Source organism: Chionomys nivalis, chromosome 1 (genome assembly GCF_950005125.1).
Source record: "Chionomys nivalis chromosome 1, mChiNiv1.1, whole genome shotgun sequence".
Classification (NCBI taxonomy): domain Eukaryota; kingdom Metazoa; phylum Chordata; class Mammalia; order Rodentia; family Cricetidae; genus Chionomys; species Chionomys nivalis.
Genome location: NC_080086.1, coordinates 8,984,076 through 9,005,791, shown reverse-complemented (window position 1 = coordinate 9,005,791; position 21,716 = coordinate 8,984,076). Strand labels below are relative to the sequence as shown.

The window sequence follows — 21,716 nt, the reverse complement described above, 5'->3', positions numbered from 1 at the left end:
TACAGATAAGAATTATGGGGTAATTTAGGATGTAAGCCTAGGTTAATAAGAACACTGAGCTAATAAGCCAACCAGTTTATAATTAATGTAAGCCTCTGTGTGTTTCTTTGGGACTGAATGGCTGCAGAACTGGGCAGGACAGATGATGTGGGAATCCCCTTTGTGTGTTGCTTGTATTGGTTAATGAATAAAGAAAACTGATTTGGCCTGATAGGGCAGAACTTAGGTAGGTGGAGAAGACAAAACTGAATTCTGGGAGGAAGAAAGCAGAAAGAGAGAGATGCAATGGATGCTCCACCTTAGAAAAACCCTGATTAGAATCTCTCCCGGTAAGCCACTGCCACGTTGCAAGATACAGATTAATAGAAATAGGTTAAATCAAGATGTGAGTTAGCCAATTAGAGGCTAGAGCAAATGAGCCAAGCAGTGTTTCAATTAATACAATTTATGTGTGGTTATTTTGGGGCTAAGCTAGCCAGGCAGCTGGGACAAACAAGCAGCCTCTCTCTACAATAGATAGAAACTTCTGTGAACAAGTGATGACAATGGGGACAATGACATCCACATAAAACCTGAGAGAGCTTGGGAAGTAATTCTAGACACAAAAGAACATGGTTAAACATGGCTTCTTTCTAGCAACATTTTCTCCGGTGGGATTTGTTTGCTAGAGCCAAGCATATCTAATTTAAGAGAGACTTCCTAACTCAGCTCTAGCTGCAAAAACTTTGTAGTCATTTTAAGAGGCCCCACTACCAAACACTAAAATGGTGTTTATGAATTGCCAAAAACATGCTTTTTGATGGTGCCAGGGACCTTGAAACTCCATAGGGTTGTGGCAATAAACATGGCTCCAGATGGTACCTCCACCATGAATCTAGGCTCCCAGAAAGCTAAGGAATGAGTGGATCCAGTCTTCAAAGCCACAGCTTTAATCCTAGCCATATCATTTAGCAAATTAAAGATTCATGTGGTCAGAAAAAGAGATATATACACTAAAGATAGGTTCAGATAGACAAACATCCTCTAAACAGTTAACAGTGTGTTTAAAAAATATATGTAGGCTCGGGAGAGAAAACAAAAGGATAAAGTCCAGAGAGAGAGAGAGAGAGAGAGAGAGAGAGAGAGAGAGAGAGAGAGAGTGCTTGGGTATGGTGGCACACACCTTTAATCATAGACTTGGGAGGCAGAGGCAGGAGGATATCTGTGAATTCAAGTACAGCCTAGTCTACAGAGTAAGTTGCAGGAGGGCCAAAGATACACAGAGAAACCCTGTCTCAAAAAATATATATAAAAATAAAAGAAATATAGTTTAAAATAAAACCATGTAAAGATGGAAAATGTGCAGAGAATCTGGATATTCTGTTATTGTGTTATCTTTGAATTGTTTGATGGCTGAGGTAGGGACAAGAGCTGCTAAAAGACACTTGATTATAAATGCTCCTAGATTAATTCAACATATGTATTTTGTAAATGCCTTAACTTCAAAATTTAATTAAAAATTATGTTACTTTGGAGAAGAGGTTTTACTTGTTTTCACAGAAAACAAGAGGCTGTGGATTCATTCTGGGTTAAGAAACATCAGGTTTGATCAAGAAATACCTTCTGAAAAATTTCCAATAGAAGCAGATGGCCCAGATGATCCAACATTTCAGAAGACCTCTGTTGGAGTTTCCTCTGAGTTCTACATCAAGAACAACCTCAATACTGCTGGCTGAGATGATAAAGTCTCAGAGAATAATCCAGTCAGGTGTTTAAATTAATCCTATTTTTTTTTTAGGTACCCATAAGATTATCAACAACCCCAATCAGCAGAAAGTATCCTAAAAAAACTACACCTACATTCCCAAAAAATGAATGATGGATGTTTGTCTTTGTTTAGAGTGTTTTGGTTTCAAGTTGTTTTGGATAATTATCAGGAAGAAAGCTAAACAAAGGAGATTAGATTCAGAGATTTTGTTTTGGAAAAAAAAAAGTGGAAAGATATTGTGGGACTGGCTAGCAAAGACAAGAATTATGAGGTAATTTGAGATGTAATAGTTAATAAGAAGCCTGAGTTAATAGGCAAACCAATTTATAATTAATGTAAACCTTTCTGTATTTCTTTGGGACCAAACTGCTGCAGAACTGCGTGGTGAAGAAATGGCTATCAACAGGTAAATGAGTTATACCCTATTACTTCAGATATTCTTATATATTCAACATATAAAACATTAAGCTTTTTATGTATGTTATATGTACATATATAGGTTAGCAGTACATATGTGTGTTGCATGCACAGGTACTGGTTTCTATAATATTGAGAAGGAAGGTTCCATTGTTTCAATATAGAAAGTTTCCCAGAAGCTCATGCGTGACAGACTTGTTTTACAGGGGGCACCACTGGAGTCTAATGGGACCCTACTGAGAACAGGCATGGTGTTGGGTCTTCAGGTCATCTAGAGTACAAGCATTTCCTTTTCCTCATTCTATTTTGCTTCTCAGTCTCAGGATGAATGATTTCACTCTACCTATCCTTCCATCATAATGAGCTGCCTCATGACAGGCTTCTAAAACACATAATGAGGCAACATAGACTAAAACTTCCAGAGCTGTGAGCCAAATGAATCCTTTCTAATTATCAATCATTATATCAGGAGTTTATTAAAGTTATAAAAAATCTGATTGACACAGATTTATTACTTAAAGACACGTTCCAAATTCTCTTTTATTCTGAGTTAATGTCAAAGGTTTCACTATCACACGCAGTCCCATCAAAGCCATGGTGTTAGCAAGTGCCTTTTGATTCTTCCATAGCCATGTTTTCAAAGGGACTCTGTGATGGTTATCTTTGATTGTCAACTTGATAAAACCTAGAACTCTCTAGAAGAGAGTCTTAATGAGATATTGTCTGTACTGGATTTACCTGTGGACATGTCCATAGAAGACTGTCTTAATTAAGTTAATTGATGTGAGAAGACCCAGCCCACTGTGGGCACCACCATTCCCTATGCAGGGAGTCATCAGTTGTGTAAGAGTGGGAAAAGAGTTGATTACAATGATACAAGCAAAGATATAAGCATGCATAGATTTACTATCTCTGCTCTTATTGGTATGACCAGTGGATTCAAGATCCTGCTACTGTGACTTCTCTGTTGTGATGGAATTATAAGCCACATATATTATAAGTCCTCTCTCCAAGGCTGCATTTCCTCACAGAAACAGAAATTAAACTAACACCATCTCAAAAACAGTGTGTGCTGTGATGGATTTCTTGTAATATAATTTCATTAAAGGCTTTCACTCAAAACTTCCTTCCAAAGAAAAAACATGTCCTCATAATGGCACTTCTCTTTGATGCTTTCCTGATCATCTTTCTTTTCTTATTATTATTTTCATTTTCTTTGTCCCTTTAAATCTCACCTGGTTTCTTTGATTCCACCAAAAGCATCATCCAACTTTTCTGAGCCATCCCTACTCACAGAAAAACCAGATATGAACTTTAGCTTCCTTATGTTTCTATACTTTACACTTTGTTTTTCCTCTTTCTCTGTGGTTCTATGGGTTAGTCCTCCTATGTTTGACTGACCTCTCAATACCAAACTCTTCCGCCTTTTTTGTTCTGTCAATCACTCTCTTCTCTGCTGTTTGATGTCATGTAGCTAATGATTCCTACATGATCTCCAACCTCCATTCTTCCTTCCTGCCCTTCACCGTGCTCCACAACTCCTCAACTCTCATTGCGCTCAGATGTTTCCTGATTCTAAGACTTTCTTGGCACCAGTAACTGCCAGAAAATATTGGTGAATCTCTAAGGGTTTAGAGATAGTGTGGCAGCATCAGAGGACTGTAGGATCAGCAGATAAGAAGGATCTCCAATGTGAGAAGCTGCTTGCTGAAGCTGCTTGTTAGGAAGTGCTGATTAACTCTTCCATTGAACAATTTTACGATCAGTGGTGCCATAGCACTCTGTGCATGGTTCCAGAAACCACAGGTATTCAAATCAATAACTCTTTTAAACCATCCCAGAACTTGCTTTGTTAGAAATGATCCCAAGTCTGATTTTCAAACTTACCAATGTATAAAGGGGAGTTTTCAGATTTGGCAAAATCTTCTATGTAGGAAATGCCCAAGGGCACGATGGGAGTTTCACCAATTCCACGAATAAAATTTCCTACCAGTACATATATCCACATTAAGGATTTAATTTCTTTTTCACAGTCTACATTAAAACAACAGAAAATTACATAAGTGTTTTGACAGTCAAGTGTTACTGACAGTTAATTCAAATTTGTCTTTATTTCTTGAGGCCAAAAGCCTATGATGACCATCAAGTAACTTATATAACTATGCTAGCAGTGAATTATTGAGTAAACCCTATTACATATTTTGAAGGAATACTTAGCAATGGAATATAACTGCTATGCTAATTACCACTTTATGGGAGAGATGACTACAATTCTTCCCAATGCAGTGTTTAGTGACAACGCATTGATTGTAAGAATTTACACCCCCAAAAAAGACCAAGCAGTAAAATCAAAGATTTTGCTCATCTCTAGGGACTCAGTTTTCCACCAACTAGTAGACCCAGTTAGTTAATATGTACACTGCATAATTTCTAAACAACTTTGAGGATGGAAAAGGAAGCACGCATGAGCATATGTCTCTAACAATTTATTTTGTACTGATATAATACAGAGAGAATATTGATGGAAGTTTGAATTCTCCACAGCCTCAATTACTTTGTAGAAAATAAATATTTACATGATTAGCAACCATATATTTCCCTATAGATCTTAACTTTTACTGTCAACATAATAAGACAACAGTTGGTGAGCACTGGAATAACATAAACAAGGTCAAATGGACACAAAAGGTAAAAGGTGAAATTATTGACTCCTTGTATTCACCTTCCAAGTTTGTTTTAAGCTAATGAACTGTCACTCTGCAGGGAAGCTCAACGTGGGGTTTTCAGGGAAGTAGACAATGTACTGTGTCCTTTGGATTAATCAGCGGAAGCCCATAAGTGTCCTAGGCACAACTGGATCTTGAGGTCTAACTCTTACTTATTCCTAATTAAAGTAAAATCTGTTTCCATCTCTATGTATTCAAATTCTCATCTTGGATGCTTCAGGTGCACAGTACAGATCTGGAGAAGTTTTTGTCTGTATATCTTATTGTAAAATCACTGTGATGGCTAGTTATTATCAATGTGACACAACTCTAGATATACCTGAAAGAAGGTATCTCAATTGAGGAACTGCCTCCATCAGATTGGCTTGTGGGCATGTGTATGAGACATTTTCTTCCTGGATAATTGATGTGAGATTTCACAGAACACTGTGATTGGTACCATCCTTGGGTATCTGGGTCTAGGCTGTATAAGAGAGGTAGCTGATCAAGCCAGAGGACATAGCCAGCATGAGGCACTCCTTAGTGCTCTCTGCTTTGTTCACTCTCTCCAGATTCCTGCCTTGGCTTCCATCATGATTGGGTATAATTTGTACGCTAGATAACTTTTTTCCTAACTGGGTTGGCTTAAGTCCATGTTTTATTACAGCAACAGAAAACCAATCACATAGATCACATCACGAGTCTAGATCTGTCCTTTTAAGTCATTTTCCATTGTGGGACTAAGTTTTCAATGGTACTGGAGTAGATGTCTTTTATTTATTTTTAAATATACTCACATTAATAAACAAAGGAGTCTTACTGAATATATTCAAACTCAGGGAGCAGAGTATTTCATGTTTTTGCACAGCTCCCTTCCCTGAAGAGGGAAGCAAAGATTGTTCATTTGTCTTAGGTGCCTACATCACATTCAAAATCCTTCAAAAGAGTGTTCTATGACTGAGTCTCTAAGTAGAAAGCAATAAGAAGTATGAGTCACCTCCTGGGTCTGGTGTTGGCATTAAAGTCTGGCTTCTATTTCCCAAACACAAGAAGCTGTTTGAGGACAAGTTACTTGAAGGTAAGATCGTTTTCTCATATTCGTATCTGTGAGGACACAGAAAACATTCACCTTGATGACCTGAGGGCAATGAGAGCATCTACAGATCACTGATTCCTGCTTCCCTAAAAACACAGTATCCAGAGGCCGCACAAGCATGTTTCCACAGCAGTCATTCTGGCCATCATTGCTAGGCTAGAGAGATGACACAGCAAATAAAGAACTCTCTGCACAGTCTGATGACCTGAGCTCATTTCTGGAAATAAAGGGAGAGGGAGAGGAGTGACTCCATTAAGTGGTCCTCTGATCTCTACATGTGAATATCTACATCCACCATGCATCCTCAGACACAGACATACACACATACACAAACAAGTAAATAGAAACAGAAATCTGTATCATGAAGATGGGAATGTAGTTGTAGGCCTGAACTCCATAATGTATTGTCAGTGGTGGTCCTTGCCTACCACCCTAGCACTGGAGAAGAGGAAGCTCAAGGTCACCCTCAGCTATGCAGCTAGTTTGAGGTGAGACTGGGCTTCACAAGAGCCTATTTGAAAATAAAACAAAACATAATAAAAACAAACAAGCAAACAAAAATCAAAACTCAATATTAAAAACTTGAATAAATAAAAATAATAAATATCATCAAAAGAAATTTATTATCACCAAAAAAATGCCCATTCTTTATAGTTAGCTCTCAAGCCTCTACATGTAGGTGACATAACTTGCAGGTTCTCTAATACCAACCCTCTGTTATTTCTAAATGACTATTTCCTAGAAATCAGTGAGGAAAGATAAAGAACAAAAGCAAGAATGAGAAAGAGACTCACTAAAGTATCATTGAGAAAATAAAAGCTTTAGAGAGACGCAAAACAACACAACAAATCGAGACAGTTGCTCTGCATTTTCTGAGCTATGGTCATATCCTCCCTTTCTGAGAATTTAAACAATCATTCTCACAATGTACTCATTAATTTCAACAGAATAAAAGAGCTCATGTGCCATGACAAGAGGTGACAGAATCCATCTCCTGACAAGGCAGTGTCCTGAGGAAAAAAATTGCTAATGAACTTTGGTCAGAAAATGACAGACTGTAACAGTAGAGGAGAATGTGTCCAGTTAAGACTCTTCCAATTATATGCATGCTGGATTTCCTTTATTTCTTTTTATTTATTTATTTATACATAATTGTTCAACATTGTAATTTTTAAGCTGCATACTATTGCACAGAAGTCAGAACTGCTTCTCCAAAAACTGCTGCCTGGATGTTCCCACAGAAGTTGCCCGTGAACTGTGAACAAGTAAGTGTGTCTCTCTTCTCATGACCCAGGAAGAACAGGCCAGCTTCAAAGAATTACCACCTTTGACAGAAGGTAAGAACACCTAATTATAGCCAAATATATCTTGACATTAATTTGAATAAAATAGGAAGTAAAAAATAATTTTAATTCCATGTGCATACTTTCAATTTTATGCAAAAACACGGAGAGGCTAAAATATCCTTCATTTCATTCATTATCCACTTAACATGAGGTTGTACATTTGACATATATTTATTCCCAAGTGACAATAAAAAGGCATAAAAAAGGTCAAAATGAAAAAGGGAAATGGCCATTTACCCACAAATAGAGAAATCTAGAGATGCGGGTGTAGATCAATTGGTACATTAGTGCCTGGCAAAAACCAGTTCTGGGTTTGATCCTAAGTACTCAATGAAACCAAGTATGATGTATCAGGCTTATAATTCTAGCACTCAGGAGATAGAGACAAAGAGATAAGAAGTTCATGATTGTCATTAAATACAGAGTAAATTTAAGGCCAGCCTGAGCTACATGAGATTTTCTTTCAAAAATTATATATATATGACTTGTGAAATACCAGATGCCTCCATGGGTACAGATGCAAGCCTGACAACCTAGATTGCATGTCAGGTCCCACAGAGTAGGCAGAGAGACACTGCTCCTAGGAGTTGTTTCCTGACCGCATATGAAAGCACACACACTTTTTCACCAGAAAAAAATAGGTGAAAAAAAAAGTCTGAATGAGGGATTAAAAATGTGGTCATTTAAGCTCAATAAAATCTTGAGATTGTGATATAGATTTAAGAATGGCCCTGAATCACAAGGTAAGGGAAATATAAATATCATGGTTCAGGGAATGATAGGGAATGTTTCAGATCTACTGAAAACTGCATGAAGAGAATCCAAACTCAGGGCCCAGCTGAGTACATGAAGCATAGTCTAAAGTGAGGGGTAAAGTATACATAGGGAATTTCAAGATCCGCAGATTCATCCTCCACCTCTCCAAGTGGAAAAACTAACAAGTAGGAAAAGATTTATACTGGTACAATGAGGACAAAAACAAGAAACATTGTTTTAAAACTCCATGCACTAAAAGATGATGCTTCCCTTCCTTTCTAGCTGGTAGCCAAGTTTCTACCTATTTAGAAAGTGCAAAGAATTTCTGTCTAGGATCACAATTTACACAAGTTTCTGAGATAGCCGGTCCAGTTCACTCATCAGCTAGTCCAACTCAGACAGAACCCAGTCCATCTCAATCATCACTCTGTCTAGATCAGTCATAATTCAGTCCAGATCAGTCACCACCCAGTTAATATCAATCACCATCCTGTCCAGATCAATCAATACCCTGTCCAGATCAATCACCATCCAATTCAGATCAATCACCAGAACAATTCATCTCAGTCACCACCCAGTCCATTTTGATCACCAGCCAGTCCTGTCTCAATCACCTGTTTACTCATCCTAATGAAAAAGACAAAAGACTCACACTAACCAAGTCTATTCTTTATATAGAATTTCTATTTAGCTTTCTGTTGTTATACTTTGTTAAGTATTTACAAATAATTTAATGTCATCTATGGGGGATAATATTACAGTAAGTCAAAGACAAACAAAAGCTACACTTGAAGAAGCTAGAGGCACACATAAAGGAGAAGAGATCACAGAAGATAAGTTATTGAGTTCTTGAGAAAATAACAAGATGTACCCACAGAGGAAATATTCAAGGTAGAGAGGTATCCTTGACAATAAAAATTTAGAAATAACCTAATCCACTGACATGCCCTGGATTGAAGAACCTGGATGACGAAGCTAAATTTCCGAGAAAGTAACTAAAAGATTCAAAGACATGAAGTTAGAAATTTAGCAAGATATGAATGAAACCTAGGATTCCAGTGATCAAATAGTGACTCCAGAAGAGGAGGAGGAAGGTATCATCAAAGAGGAAAGTGTTACAGGGAGTGGGGCCCCTTGTTCCAGCTGCCTGGCTATCTTACATCTGAAAAATCACATAGAAACTCTATTAACTAAAACATGGCTTGGCTATTAGCTCTAGCCTCCTATTTCCTAACTATCACATCTTGATTTAACCCATTTCTATTAATCTGTGTTCACCATGAGGTCATGGATTACCTGGAAAATTCTAGCATGTTTGACCTGGCATCTCCATGGCTTCTCTCACACTCTGCTTTCTTCCTCCCAGAATTCAGTTCTGTCTCCCCACCTACCTAAGTTTTGCCCCATCTCCAGGCCAAAAGCAGTTTCTTTATTAACCAACGAAAGCAACAGAAATACTGAAGGACCTTCTACACCAGAAAGAGTACAAAAATCTTTAAAAAAAATGTCCTGACCAAAAGCAGCTGACAGAGGTGGCAAAGGACTTAACCCAATCATCATTAATGTCAAACTGTGGAGATAAAAGAGAAGCAAGTCACAGTAGTTAGAATACAAATTCTAATTCCAAAATGCACAAACTTTGAGTCAATGTCTTTAAAGGCTATAGGGAATTTTTTTTTCTTTGCAGAAAAATGTGAGAGAAAGTAAACAGGGAATCAGAGGGTAGGATGTTCCTCTAGTGAGTAATTAAGCATAAAAAAGAGGCAAAGAATGGCTGTTTTGATGGTTCATCCTAGTAATGTCAACACTTGAAAGACTGAATTGGGAAGATCACCAAGAGTTTGTATCCAGCCTAAGCTACATAATGAATTCTAACCTGGGCTTTATAACAAGATCTTATCACAAAAAGAAAAACAGAGCAACACTAGGGATATGACTCTGTGTTTAAGAGCACTTGTTGCTCTTGAAGAGGATCTAGGTTCATTTTCTAGCATCCACATAGTAGCAGACAACCATCTCTAACTCCACTTCCTGGGAGAAAATACACACTCTTCTTTTTTTTATTATTAATTAATTTATTTAATTATTAAAGATTTCTGCCTCTTCCCCGCCACCACTTCCCATTCCCTCCCCCTCCCCCAATCAAGTCTTCCTTCCTCCTCAGCCCAAAGAGCAAGCAGGTTTCTCTGCCCTGTGGGAGGTCCAAGGACCACCCACCTCCATCCAGGTCTATTAAGGTGAGCATCCAAACTACCTGGGCTCCCACAAAGCCATTACATGCAATAGGATCAAGAACCCATTGCCATTGTTCTTCAGTTCTCAGTAGTCCTCATTGTCCATTATGTTCAGTGAGACCGGTTTTGTCCCATGCTTTTTCAGTCCCCAGCCAGCTGGCCTTGGTGAGTTCCCGATAGAACAACCCCATTGCCTCAGTGTGTGGGTGCACCCCTCGCAGTCCTGAGTTCTTCTGATCACTGCAGGCACCACACACACACATAGTATGCAGATGTACATGCAGGTGAAACACTCATACAAATAAAATTGATTAAAAATCTTAAAAATGAAATAAAACAAGAAAAAAAGAAATAATAAAAAAGACTAGAGTGGAGGCAGGAAGAAGAGGAAGATGAGGGAAGGAATCCAAACAAATTCATAAGGAAAAGAGGGATGGAGAATCATAAGGAAATGGTCCTGAGCTGGTCTAGAGATTTACAGTTCAGAGGCAGGAGAAGCACAGCAGATAACAGTAAGGGGCATGCTCGGAAAAACACTGAAGTCCCTGACTTGTGTTGAAGGTCTTTATCCTGCCAGGCAATGAGAGGCTTGTGAAATAGTGAGAGACTCGAAGAAACTCAATCAAATGGGGGAAAATGACTAAGTATTAAACCTAGAGAAAAAAATAGAGTTAAAGTATTAAAAACTTACAAGATATCCAGGCAAGCAAAAAAAAAAAAATAACCAAAACTAAAAACTATCCCTAGAAAGCAGAAAACAGGGAAAGAGATAGTTGAACATAATTTAAATTTTACAATTTTCTGTGTAAGACACTTTGCTAAGCATGAAAATAAAAATAAATATTCACATTAGTCTATCTCTTGCTCATCTGTGATTAAATCAAACAGTAGACTCCTTGTATCCGGAATGTCTAAACAGTTCTGATGGATGATGCAGCACAAGTTTAGGCAGATTCAGAGAATCCGATTAGGTGTCTCAGCTTCCTGAAAGCAGTCTTTCAAATCCCCACTTCACAGTGAACTGGATTGGACCTTAAAGAGACTGAAGGTCACAAGATTCACAAATCATATTGGTAGAGTGGAGACCATATCTCCCAATTTCCATTTTAGCCTTCTGTACTTCAGGGGAGCATTGCTGTTCTCAGGGAGAAAATTCTGAGCTTCATTTCATTAAGAGAAAATTTAATCAAAGACTGGAATACTCACCGTCCCATCAGGAAATGAGGCAGTGATATTAAGAAACACCCTAGGCCCATAACCGCACAACCAGCACCAATCATGATAGGCCTATGCAGTTTTGATCCAAAATAACTCACGAATACGATCAACAAAAGGTTTCCTAAGAGAAGGAAATGAGAATGTTGTTTTAGTAAAATACTAGCAGATCATAGTCAATAGCCTCTCCATTGTTGAAATAACCACCTTAAGAAATATATATATTTATATATATATATATATATATATATAGAGAGAGAGAGAGAGAGAGAGAGAGAAAGAGAGAGAGAAAGAGAGAGAGAAAGAGAGAGTGAGGGAGACTAAATATATATATGTGTGTGTGTGTCTGTGTATGTGATTGTGTGTGTATACATATATACACACACAAACACACACACACACATATCAGTTGTGACCCTGATGAAAAGTTCTCTTCCATTCTGAAGAATATTAAATGCTCTATTCAGGAATATGCAGCTCTTGGTAAAATATAAAAAGCAAGTGTCAGCCTACACATCACCTCTGATCTCTTCTCATACCCACTCTAACTCTATGCAGAATCAAATGGATTCATGTTTTTTAACTTAGTTTTCAAAAATTCCTTAATCGCTCAACATGGCCAATCAGGATGTCTGCTTATACTGTCACATCCTTCTTTAGACCAAGCAACACTGTTAACAGAGAGGTCAGAGTCCCAACCCTCCAATTATGTCTTAGGTCTAGATTGCAGGAGTCAAAAGTTTAAATCAAATATTCATCTCTGGTTTAGGAGAAAGCTTAGGAAAAAAAAATAAAACCCAGTGGAGAGCCCATTCTGACTTAGGGGCCTTTGATAAATATGATTAAGAAATGAAAGAAAGAGTGTGTCCTTTTGGCACAGAACTGCCTTCCCCAGTCATAGGGTGTGGTAAGACAGAAAGACTTAAAGATCAAATATGGCCTGGTCTACAGAGTGAGATCAAGACCAGTCTGGGAATCTTACTGTGAACTTCCTAAAAATAAAAAGTAAATAAACAGGCTGAAGATAGATTGGTCAAATGTGTCTAAAATGTTTGAGTCCTAGGTCAATTAATCAGTATTATTCACAAAAGAAAGGGGAATTAAAAAGAAATAAATATATAAGTAAGCACTCTACAAATCTCATACTTTTAGTCTGATGAATATTTACCATCCTTATACTATATATAAAGGAATGATCAGAAAACTCAGGCACACTTCTTTAATAGCTTAGAAAATCTCTCAGTCATCTTATATATTTCAAAGATGTTTGAAGACTGTTTTTCATAAAATTCTATTTCTCTATAGTCTGCTATCTACATAGAAGTGGTGGTGCACTATTTTGAATGGTATGTGCCGCACCTCTGTATAGGTCCCTCCAAGACCTGTCATTGATATCATCATGCAAAAGGTAATGTCCCAGAAGACCAATTGTTTAAACTCTGAGCATCTTTCTAGTCTATTGATGAACAAACATGAATGCACAGAGTCTTGTCTGAAATCTCTATTGTTTGAAAAGAAAAGCCTCCCTTCTTCACATTAGGCATAGATGGCCTTTACATTGCCTTGCTATCCCCCTCAAATAATTTGTGGGAAGGTGTGTGGGATAAGAGAAGGTGCTATTTATGCTCTGGTAAGTTGCTTTCAAAACTACCAAAACTACCATTTGGTAGAGAAAAGCCTATCAAATGCTGCATTCACTGGTCAATGATTGCATTTAATACCTCCCTTAAGTCACCTGCCAGTCAGTGGTGGTATTGTCATTTTCAACTTTAAATAGGACTTTTTACCTTTAGTTTAAAAATCAGTGATTTCACAGAAATTAGAGTTTTCCATGAACTTGAGTAGGAATTGTTTTCAATAATCATTAAGTGGACATTCGCATTTCTGTTCATGGTAGTGTAGAAAGCAATGATGGCTTGAGGAACTATCATTCTGTCACCAAAAGGCTTATAACCTTGTGGATGTTGTAAATACTGCAAAAGGTCATGCAGCCAATAATTACTAGAAAATCAGATGTAGATAGTCTTTGTCTTGTTAAAAAGCATGAATATTCCTTCCTGATAAGATGTTTAAATGTTCTGACAATTATACTTCAATGTAACTGCATTCCTTTTGACCTATACAGTTTGATTTTGTATAACTAAAGCATTGTCCAGAATTCAGATGGCATTGGATTTTCAATATGAGTCCTCAGCATAGAAAGATCATGACCTTCTTCCAACCCCATACTGTCTTTCTGCCACCAGAGGGATAAAAGACATACTCCAGAGCAAGCCACACTCTCTATCCATATTTCGTCCCTGTACACTTCTCCAGGTTCATGTTCTAACAACTTCCACCTTCCCATACAGTGAGGACAGAAGAATTCTGGGAAGAAGGAAGCCCATTCCTCTGCAGTTGTGACCGGGCCACAGCAGAAGCAAAATGTGACTGCCCTCCTGAAAGGTACTGAGCCAATGGCTAACATAAACAAGAATAATGGGCTAATATAAGTTATAAGAGTTAATAAGAAGGCTGAGCTAATGGGCCAATCAGTTTATAACTAATGTAGACTTCTGTGTGATTTTTTTTGGGGGGACTTAATGACTGCAAGAACTGGGCCAGACAGAAATCCCAACAACAAATGGCACCCAACATGGGGTGACTGCATCCACACAAAGCCTGACAGAGCTTGGGAAGTAATCCTAGACAGAAAAGAATAGAGTTAAGCATAGCTTATTGATAGCAGCATTTTCTCAGATGGGCTCTGCTTGCTAGAGGTAAGTGCTCTCATTTAAGAGAGGCTTCCTGACTCAGAATTAGGTACAACACCTTGCAGTTCTTTAAAGAGGTCCTGCCACAAAACACTTAAAAGGTGTTGATGAAAAGGTGACCACATGCTTTCTGTTGGTTTCATGGACCTTGAAATGCCACAGAGTTGTGGAAATAAATATGGCTCCAGCCAGTACCTCAGCCATGAGCCTGGAATCTCAGAAAGCTAAGGTATGGGCTGGATCAAGCTGTCAAAGCCACACCTTTAATCCTACCCATATTGCTTAGCAAATTAAAAACTCAAGTGGACAGAAAAAGAGAGATATATACAGTAAAAATAGATTCAAAGACAAAACCCTCTAAATAGTTTACTATGTGTTTAAAAATACATGTAGACTTGGGAGAAAAAAGGAAAAAAGAGAGTAGTTGGGTGTGGTAGTACACACCTTTAATCCCAATGCACTGGAGGCAGAGGCAGACAGATATCTATGAATTCAAGGTGTGGTGCTACACACATTTAATCCCAGTACTTGGGAGGCAGAGGTAGGAAGATTTCTGTGAGTTCAAAGACAGCCTGGTCTATGGAGAGAGTTCCAGGACAGCCAAAGATACACAGAGAATCTGTCTTAAAAAGTCAAAAATTAAAAGTAAAAATAAAAGAGCGGTTAAAATAAAGCCACATAAAGATTAAAAATACACAGAGGGTCTAGATACTGTATGTTATTATGTTCTCTTTGAATTTAAAAATGCTGAAGAAGGAGCAACATCTGTTAAAAGGTATTTATTTATAAATGCTGCTGAATTAATCCATGATAGATATTATGAAAATACCACATCTTCAAAATTGAAGTCAAAAGGTATGTTACTTTGGAGATGAGGTTTTGCTTTTGATTCCACAGAAAATGTGAGGCTACGAATGTATTCTGAGTTAAGAAAAATCAGGGGTGATCAAGGAAGACCACCTGAGAAATTTCTGGTAGGAACAGATGGCACAGATGTCTGATTTCTACATCCATAACATATTCAAGACTGCTGTCTGAGATGATCAAGCCTCAGAGGATACTCCAGTCAGGATTTGATCATAATTCTAAATTTTCTTTAGGGCCTCATAATATTATGAGCATGCCCAAGAAGCATGAAGTAGCCTGGAAAACTACGCCCATATCCCCAAAAATGGACTATGGATATTTTCCTTTGTTTGGAATGTTGATTACAAGTTGTTATGGCTATTGGTCAGGAGAAAAGCTAAACAAAGGATATTAGATTCAGAGTTCCTGTTGTTGTTTTTTTTCTTTAAATAAATGAGGGGGAAGTGATGTGGCATGATGGTCTGTGTCCTGTCAATTATATTTTAAATAATTGGTGATTGGCCAGTAGCCAGGCAGGAAGTATAGTCAGGACAACCAGACAAAGTAGAGGCGGGTTAATGAGGACAGGAGAATTCTGGGAAGAAGGAAGCCCATTCCTCTGCAGTTGTGACCAGACCACAGAAGAAGCAAGATGTGACTGCCTCGCTGAAAAAGGTACTGAGAAAGTGGCTAACATAGACAAGAATAATGGAATAATATGTTATAAGCATTAATAAGAAGCCTGAGCTAATGGGTCAATCAGTTTATAACTAATGTAGACTTCTGTGTGATTTCTTTGGTACTTAATGACTGCAGGAACCAAGCAGGATGGAAACCCCAAAAACAATACAGGACTGACTTGATCCCCGTGCAAACTATTTAATGGTTCACACTCTGCACACATCTCCCCTTCACATTTACCTGTCGATTCTATTTCCAGATCACCTTTATCCCTTTAAGAGACTGTCTTCCCTAGTACAATGTGTTCTTTAGGATCTTGGACAATGAATGAACAGCACTTGCTCCATCTAACACACTAGAATATGACTGAATCTATTAAAAATGTCTGTGTAAGGCATTCATCCTGAGTGCACTGAGAAAACCTACGACACATGTAAGATGTTTTATACTGGGAGACAAGATGGAACAACCTCAATGTTGGTTAGTTACTTCACAGTCCTGATTTTCATGAATGTTTTGGTTAAACACATTAAAAACAATTTCATTTTGAAGGAAATAAAAACTAAGAACAAAAGGCATCCAGGTCTCCTTGTTTATAAGGAACATCTTACCCTCCTTCATCCTTTGTACTGTCATATTCCAGTTCATTACTCTCATTACCCAAATCTTTGGAATTGTGTCTGTCACAACTCAGACACAGGAAAGCATCCTCCATATCTATGAGTGGAGAGCTGCCAACTTCACAGGCACAGTGGAGGCAGAGAAGCATTTGCTCCTTCCTTCAGAACACAGGCTCCAACGGCAACCTTCTAAAATGCCGTGAAAAGGGCCTTAGTGTCTGCCTGAGTTATCAAGTGATGGAATTAGATATTAATACTCTAAATCTTATTCCAATTGTTAGAAAAAGAGGTCATATCAGGGTATATAGCACAAAATACATATTATTATAGAGATATTAAAAAAATAATTTCTTCACACCCAAACCAAGCCATTCAATCACTTCAGGAATCATGTAAGTATGTCAGTTTTGAAAATCTTATGCAGGAAATTATGAGAGAATATCAATATGTAATAATAAGTAAATGTAACTCACCAGTCTCAAAACTCCCATTGATAAATCCAACTACAGATGCGGGGATATTGAATTGCCTCTCTATTTGTGTGAGCATGGAAATCATATACGTTCCTGATAGTGCTTTGGCTATATATGCCATTGTTAATGCCAACAGAAACATCTAGGAAGAAAAACGTTCAAGAAAAAGTGAGAACTTAGTTTTTAATTATATATCTACCACCTACTGACAAAACAGCCTCTACCATGAGGTTTGTTTCCAAATTAAATAGTCCTTGATCTTGGAAGAAATTTTAAATTGCAATCTCCCTTCTACCATATTGTCCTAACTCTGGAAATGCAGTTAGGATAGTAGGTTAGCAGCAGTGAGTTTTGTAGAAAGATATGTCTTTGTTTTTTTTATGAGTGTACCTTATTCATACAGAAAAACATGGAGATATTCAATGTAAAACACAGTCATTGATGGGTCATCAGCATTATGAGGTTATCTCCAAGACAAGTGCTTCCACTTTAAGGAAGGTAAGAAACAAAACACAGAATTGAACCAAAGCATATTTCTGCTCAAGTTTTCAGGAATGACTAGTCTCTAGATGTCCTTGAATATAGTGATATTTTGTATGTAATATAATAAATAAAGTTTGCCTGAAGATCAGAGTGCAGATTTGGTAGAGGTAAATGGTCTCTCTAGTAGCTGGGTGCACTGATTCTCTGATCTCTCTGCTTTCACCCTCTAGTATCTGACTCAGGAATTTTATTATTAAGAACAATAAGGGTTTATGCTACATCTGGTGACCAACTTTTTGGGTGAGAATTAGGAAAAAGCTGCTTGCCCATGGTTTTGAACCACCAGCACAGGCTGCAGCTACACACAGCCAGAGTCACCACATCACCAACTAGGTTTTCCTTTCTTCTCTCCTGGTAGACTTTTCTGGACCACTGACCACACTGCTTGAACCTACTCAGGCTCCTACTCTTCTATGCACCATCTGTCATTGGTGGCAGATTTGTTGAGATAATTGGGATTCCTTAAAGGAAAAATTAGTTAAAAGAGATAGCTATTTCCCACGTTAAAAGGTGGGAAACACTATTACAATGGGAAAGTTAGGTCTCATTGAGTATGCAATGCATGATTTAAAACTGGAAAAATTAGATGAAGGGAGGAGATCGGAGCTCAGTGTCAGTCTGAGGTTTCAGAGAGACAAATGCAGTTTACAATTCCATCAGAGGATGCAGTTGAGGCTTGTAGACAGGGCATTCAGGAACACAGTACAGTCTGACGATTTGGTAGAACTAAAGGTTCTCTCTAGTAGATATCTGCACTACTTATCTGATCTCTCAGCATTCACCTGTTAATAGATTTCTGACTCTGGACTTTTATTATTAAGAACTATTAGAATTTGTGCTGTCTTTAGCTAGTTCAACAATTTGTCCTCCCTACATTCTTGAAAAAAACAAGCTACAGTCTCACTCCTGGAGGCAATAGTCGCAGCAAAGGGACATGTTTTATTTTTCTTGCTGGGGCAATATGCTTGTCCTACAACCCTCTAACACAGTAGTCTAAATGGTGTTCATGGCATATAAACCCAGGGCAGAATATTTTGGGGGTCTCTCAGGTGCAGGATAAAATGTGTCTGTTTCCTGATAAGAATCCTCACTACTTTCCTGTTACTAATGAACTTATTTTGAATGATGTAGTGAATAAGCTTTCTGTTTCCCTTAACTTATTTCCCAGCAGTAGGTTGTTGGTAATGTCATCATCCCAGCTTCTGGAATTTCTGGAATCTCATCTGAAATAATAGGCAAACCATCCTGGATTAGGTTAGTGTTTACTGCTTGGAAAATTTTTTATCACCAGTACCAATTAATTTGAATTAACCTAAGCAGAATTTACATAAAAATAAATAAAATGGTAAGAATGAACACCGAGTTCAGTATACTTTAACAGTGTTCTAGAAGTCTGTCTAACACTAAATGGTATTTGCAGAGCTATGCCCTCTTCCCACTACAAATCTTTCAGGGAATGCAATTGATAATTGATCATTTCACATGAGTTTCATATTTCAGGGCCTATACATGATTAAAGGTCATAGAGGCCATCAGTTTCCCAGTCCTGGGACACTTTTCTTAATGATTGCTTCCTAAACTTAAGAAGCAGAAGCTCCACTCTGGCATTTTAGACTGTTCAACTACTCTAACATTCTAGACAGTTCTAAAGTCAGAGAAGTCTAATTCTTTTTAAACAATCATCTCTAAATTTTGACTTGTAAACTTATGGTTTTAAAATTTTTTCCATAAACTACACACCAGTATCTACTGTTGTTAAACTCTGAAGTAACTGTGGTGGCTCGATTAGGAATGGTCCCATAAACTCAAAGATTTGAATGCTTGGCCATGAAGTAGTGGCATTAGGAGCTCTGGCCTTGTAGGAGGAAGTGTCAATGAGGGTGGCTCTGAAGTTTCAGACGCTGCAGATGGGCCCAGTACCACTCTATTCCTGTTGCCTGTTTATCTGGGTGTAGAACATTTGGATCCTTCTCAAGAACTGTATCTTCCTTGGGCTTCCATGATTACCGCCATGATGGTTATGGACTAAACCTCCGTAGTTGTAAACAAGCCCCAAATAAATGTTTTCCTTTATAGGAGTTGAAGTGGTTATAGTGTTCCTTCATAGCAATAGAAACCCTGAGACAGTAATAAAAGATGAAATGTTTATGATACCTGATGATATTTCGCTATAAATGCTACTAATGTTTGTAACTGATAATCAGAATACCCATCATTACCCTTAGCTTTGAAGATGGAGATATGACTCAGCAGTCAAGACCACTGGCTGCTCTTTCTGAGGACCTGAGTTCAGTTCTTAGCACCCACATTGTGTTTCAAAACTACCTCTATCTTCAGTTCCAGGGAATTCAGCACCTTCTTCTGGCCTCCAAAGATACAAGACACACAAGTGGTACAGCAACATACATGGGGGCGAAAGAGTCATACACATAAAAAATATAAATTGAAAGTAATTTACACATTTAACAGTGGAGAGGGAGGTATAGATCAGGGACAGAGGAATTGCCCATTGTGTTGAGTATCTGGATCTAATTCCCCATACTCCTTGAATAGGATGTCACTGAATGATGAACTCACACACATACAGAGACAGACACAGAGAGAGATGTCCATACAAACAGGTCTCAGAATGATGGTTTTGTCTTAAAATGTAGGACTACCACTATCCTTTCCAGATGAAGTACAGACACGTTGCACCAATTTTCCAAAGTGACACATCTAGTAAACATCGTTCAAAGGTTCAGATCCAGGGGCCCTCAGCTCTTCAGAATGTGAGAACTGAAGGATAATTTGAGGGGTTGGGTTTCAATGATTCACGCATCACTGTGGGTAAAAAACACTTTCCAGGGCTGAGTCTGAGGCCTCCTCTCTTTTACATTAGTGTATGGAGTCCACTGCAGTTGAATAAGGTAAATGAGCTTGTGATTGGATGACTCAGGAGGCAGCAGCTTAGAGAGGAGCCTGGGATGGTCCCTGCAGAGACTAGAGCAATGCTCTGATTCCCTGGGTTAATACATGTTCACATTTGGTGATCACACAAAGATGCCTTTGGAACTGTGAGAAGGACAACTCTCTAATAACTACTGAAAACCACCCAAATAGTAAACAGAATGTATATTTTCTCTTACAAAATGATTGCAATATTATCAAAACTCATAGAATATATTCATCTGACTAGATCATGAGCTCCTCTTGCATATTAATAAACACAGCACTTCTACTCAAGAACTGTTCCTAGCTGTGACCCCTGATTTTTTGTCAAAAACCCCTAAGAACTGAGCACTGGCTGGACATCTGACCTCAGGCCAAATTCCAGCACAGTATAATACACATATAAAATATTTTAAGCCTCTTGCTCCTTTAAGACCTTCTAAAACAGTGATTCTCAACCTTACTACTGATGCACACGTTAATACAGCTCCTCATGTTCTATTGGACCCAACCATGAATTTACTTTTATTTGCTACTTCATAGCTTTAATTTTTCTACTGTTATTAATTATAAAATAAATAGCTGTGCTTTCCAACGATCCTAGGTGACCCCTGTGAAAGGGACTTCAACCCTTAAGGGGTCTCAAATCAAAGATTGAGAATCTGTACTCTAAGTTAGTTTGAAAAATCTGTCTAGTTAAATAATCCTAGTTAGACAACCATAATAATAAAATCAACTTCTTTAAGGCAGTACATTAAGAACACATTAGGCAAAATAGTTTTTATGTTGGAAAACTTTGTATAAGTTGATCAATGTTATAAGGATTTTCAGTGCTTGCTTTAAAAGATTGCCATGCATATATACATGCACATATATCTAAACAATTCATACCTTCATTTTTGAAAAGCATGTCACCCCATGGGTTGCAAACCGTTTCCCAGGTTCTCCCATGTTCTTCTGATGGTTTCCAGATGTTTATGTTTTAAATGTTTTACTGCTTCCTTTTCAAAAAGGCAAACGATTGTTAATTAAATTATTTACTGAGCTGTAATGAGTCATTCCACAAATGAAAAATAAAAGCTTTCATAGGTCTCTTAGTCATGATTGCTATTATTGTGATAAAATACCAAGACAAAATCAACTTAAGTGGAAAGGTTTTATTTTAACTTAAAATGTTTCAATGACAGTTCATCACTGTTGAAAGTCAGGGCAGAAACTCATGGCAGTACCCTGAATACAGGTGCAGTTGCAGAGGCCATGGAGAAACACTGTTTCCTGTTTTGTTCCTCCTGGCTTGCACTACCTGCTTTCTTAGACAACCCAGGACGGCCATCGAGGTATGGTCCACCCACT

The 21,716-nt window shown here is 37.9% G+C and overlaps 1 protein-coding gene across 2 annotated transcripts in view; it reads right to left on the bottom strand.

Annotated features, from left to right (window-relative positions):
• The window catches only part of LOC130869729 (solute carrier organic anion transporter family member 1A5-like), a 54,767-nt gene extending 33,432 nt beyond the window's left edge, over nucleotides 1–21,335 (bottom strand). For both annotated transcript variants that reach the window (XM_057762148.1, XM_057762139.1), the window contains exons 1-5: nucleotides 21,255–21,335; nucleotides 16,890–17,031; nucleotides 11,508–11,640; nucleotides 5,867–5,973; nucleotides 4,052–4,198 (exon numbers count right to left, since the gene is read on the bottom strand). In XM_057762148.1, coding sequence (XP_057618131.1) covers nucleotides 4,052–4,198; nucleotides 5,867–5,973; nucleotides 11,508–11,640; nucleotides 16,890–17,031; nucleotides 21,255–21,314 — 589 coding nt within the window. In that variant the 5' untranslated portion in view covers nucleotides 21,315–21,335. The remainder of the gene's footprint in view (nucleotides 1–4,051; nucleotides 4,199–5,866; nucleotides 5,974–11,507; nucleotides 11,641–16,889; nucleotides 17,032–21,254) is intronic.
• Between the last annotated feature and the right edge of the window lie 381 nt (nucleotides 21,336–21,716).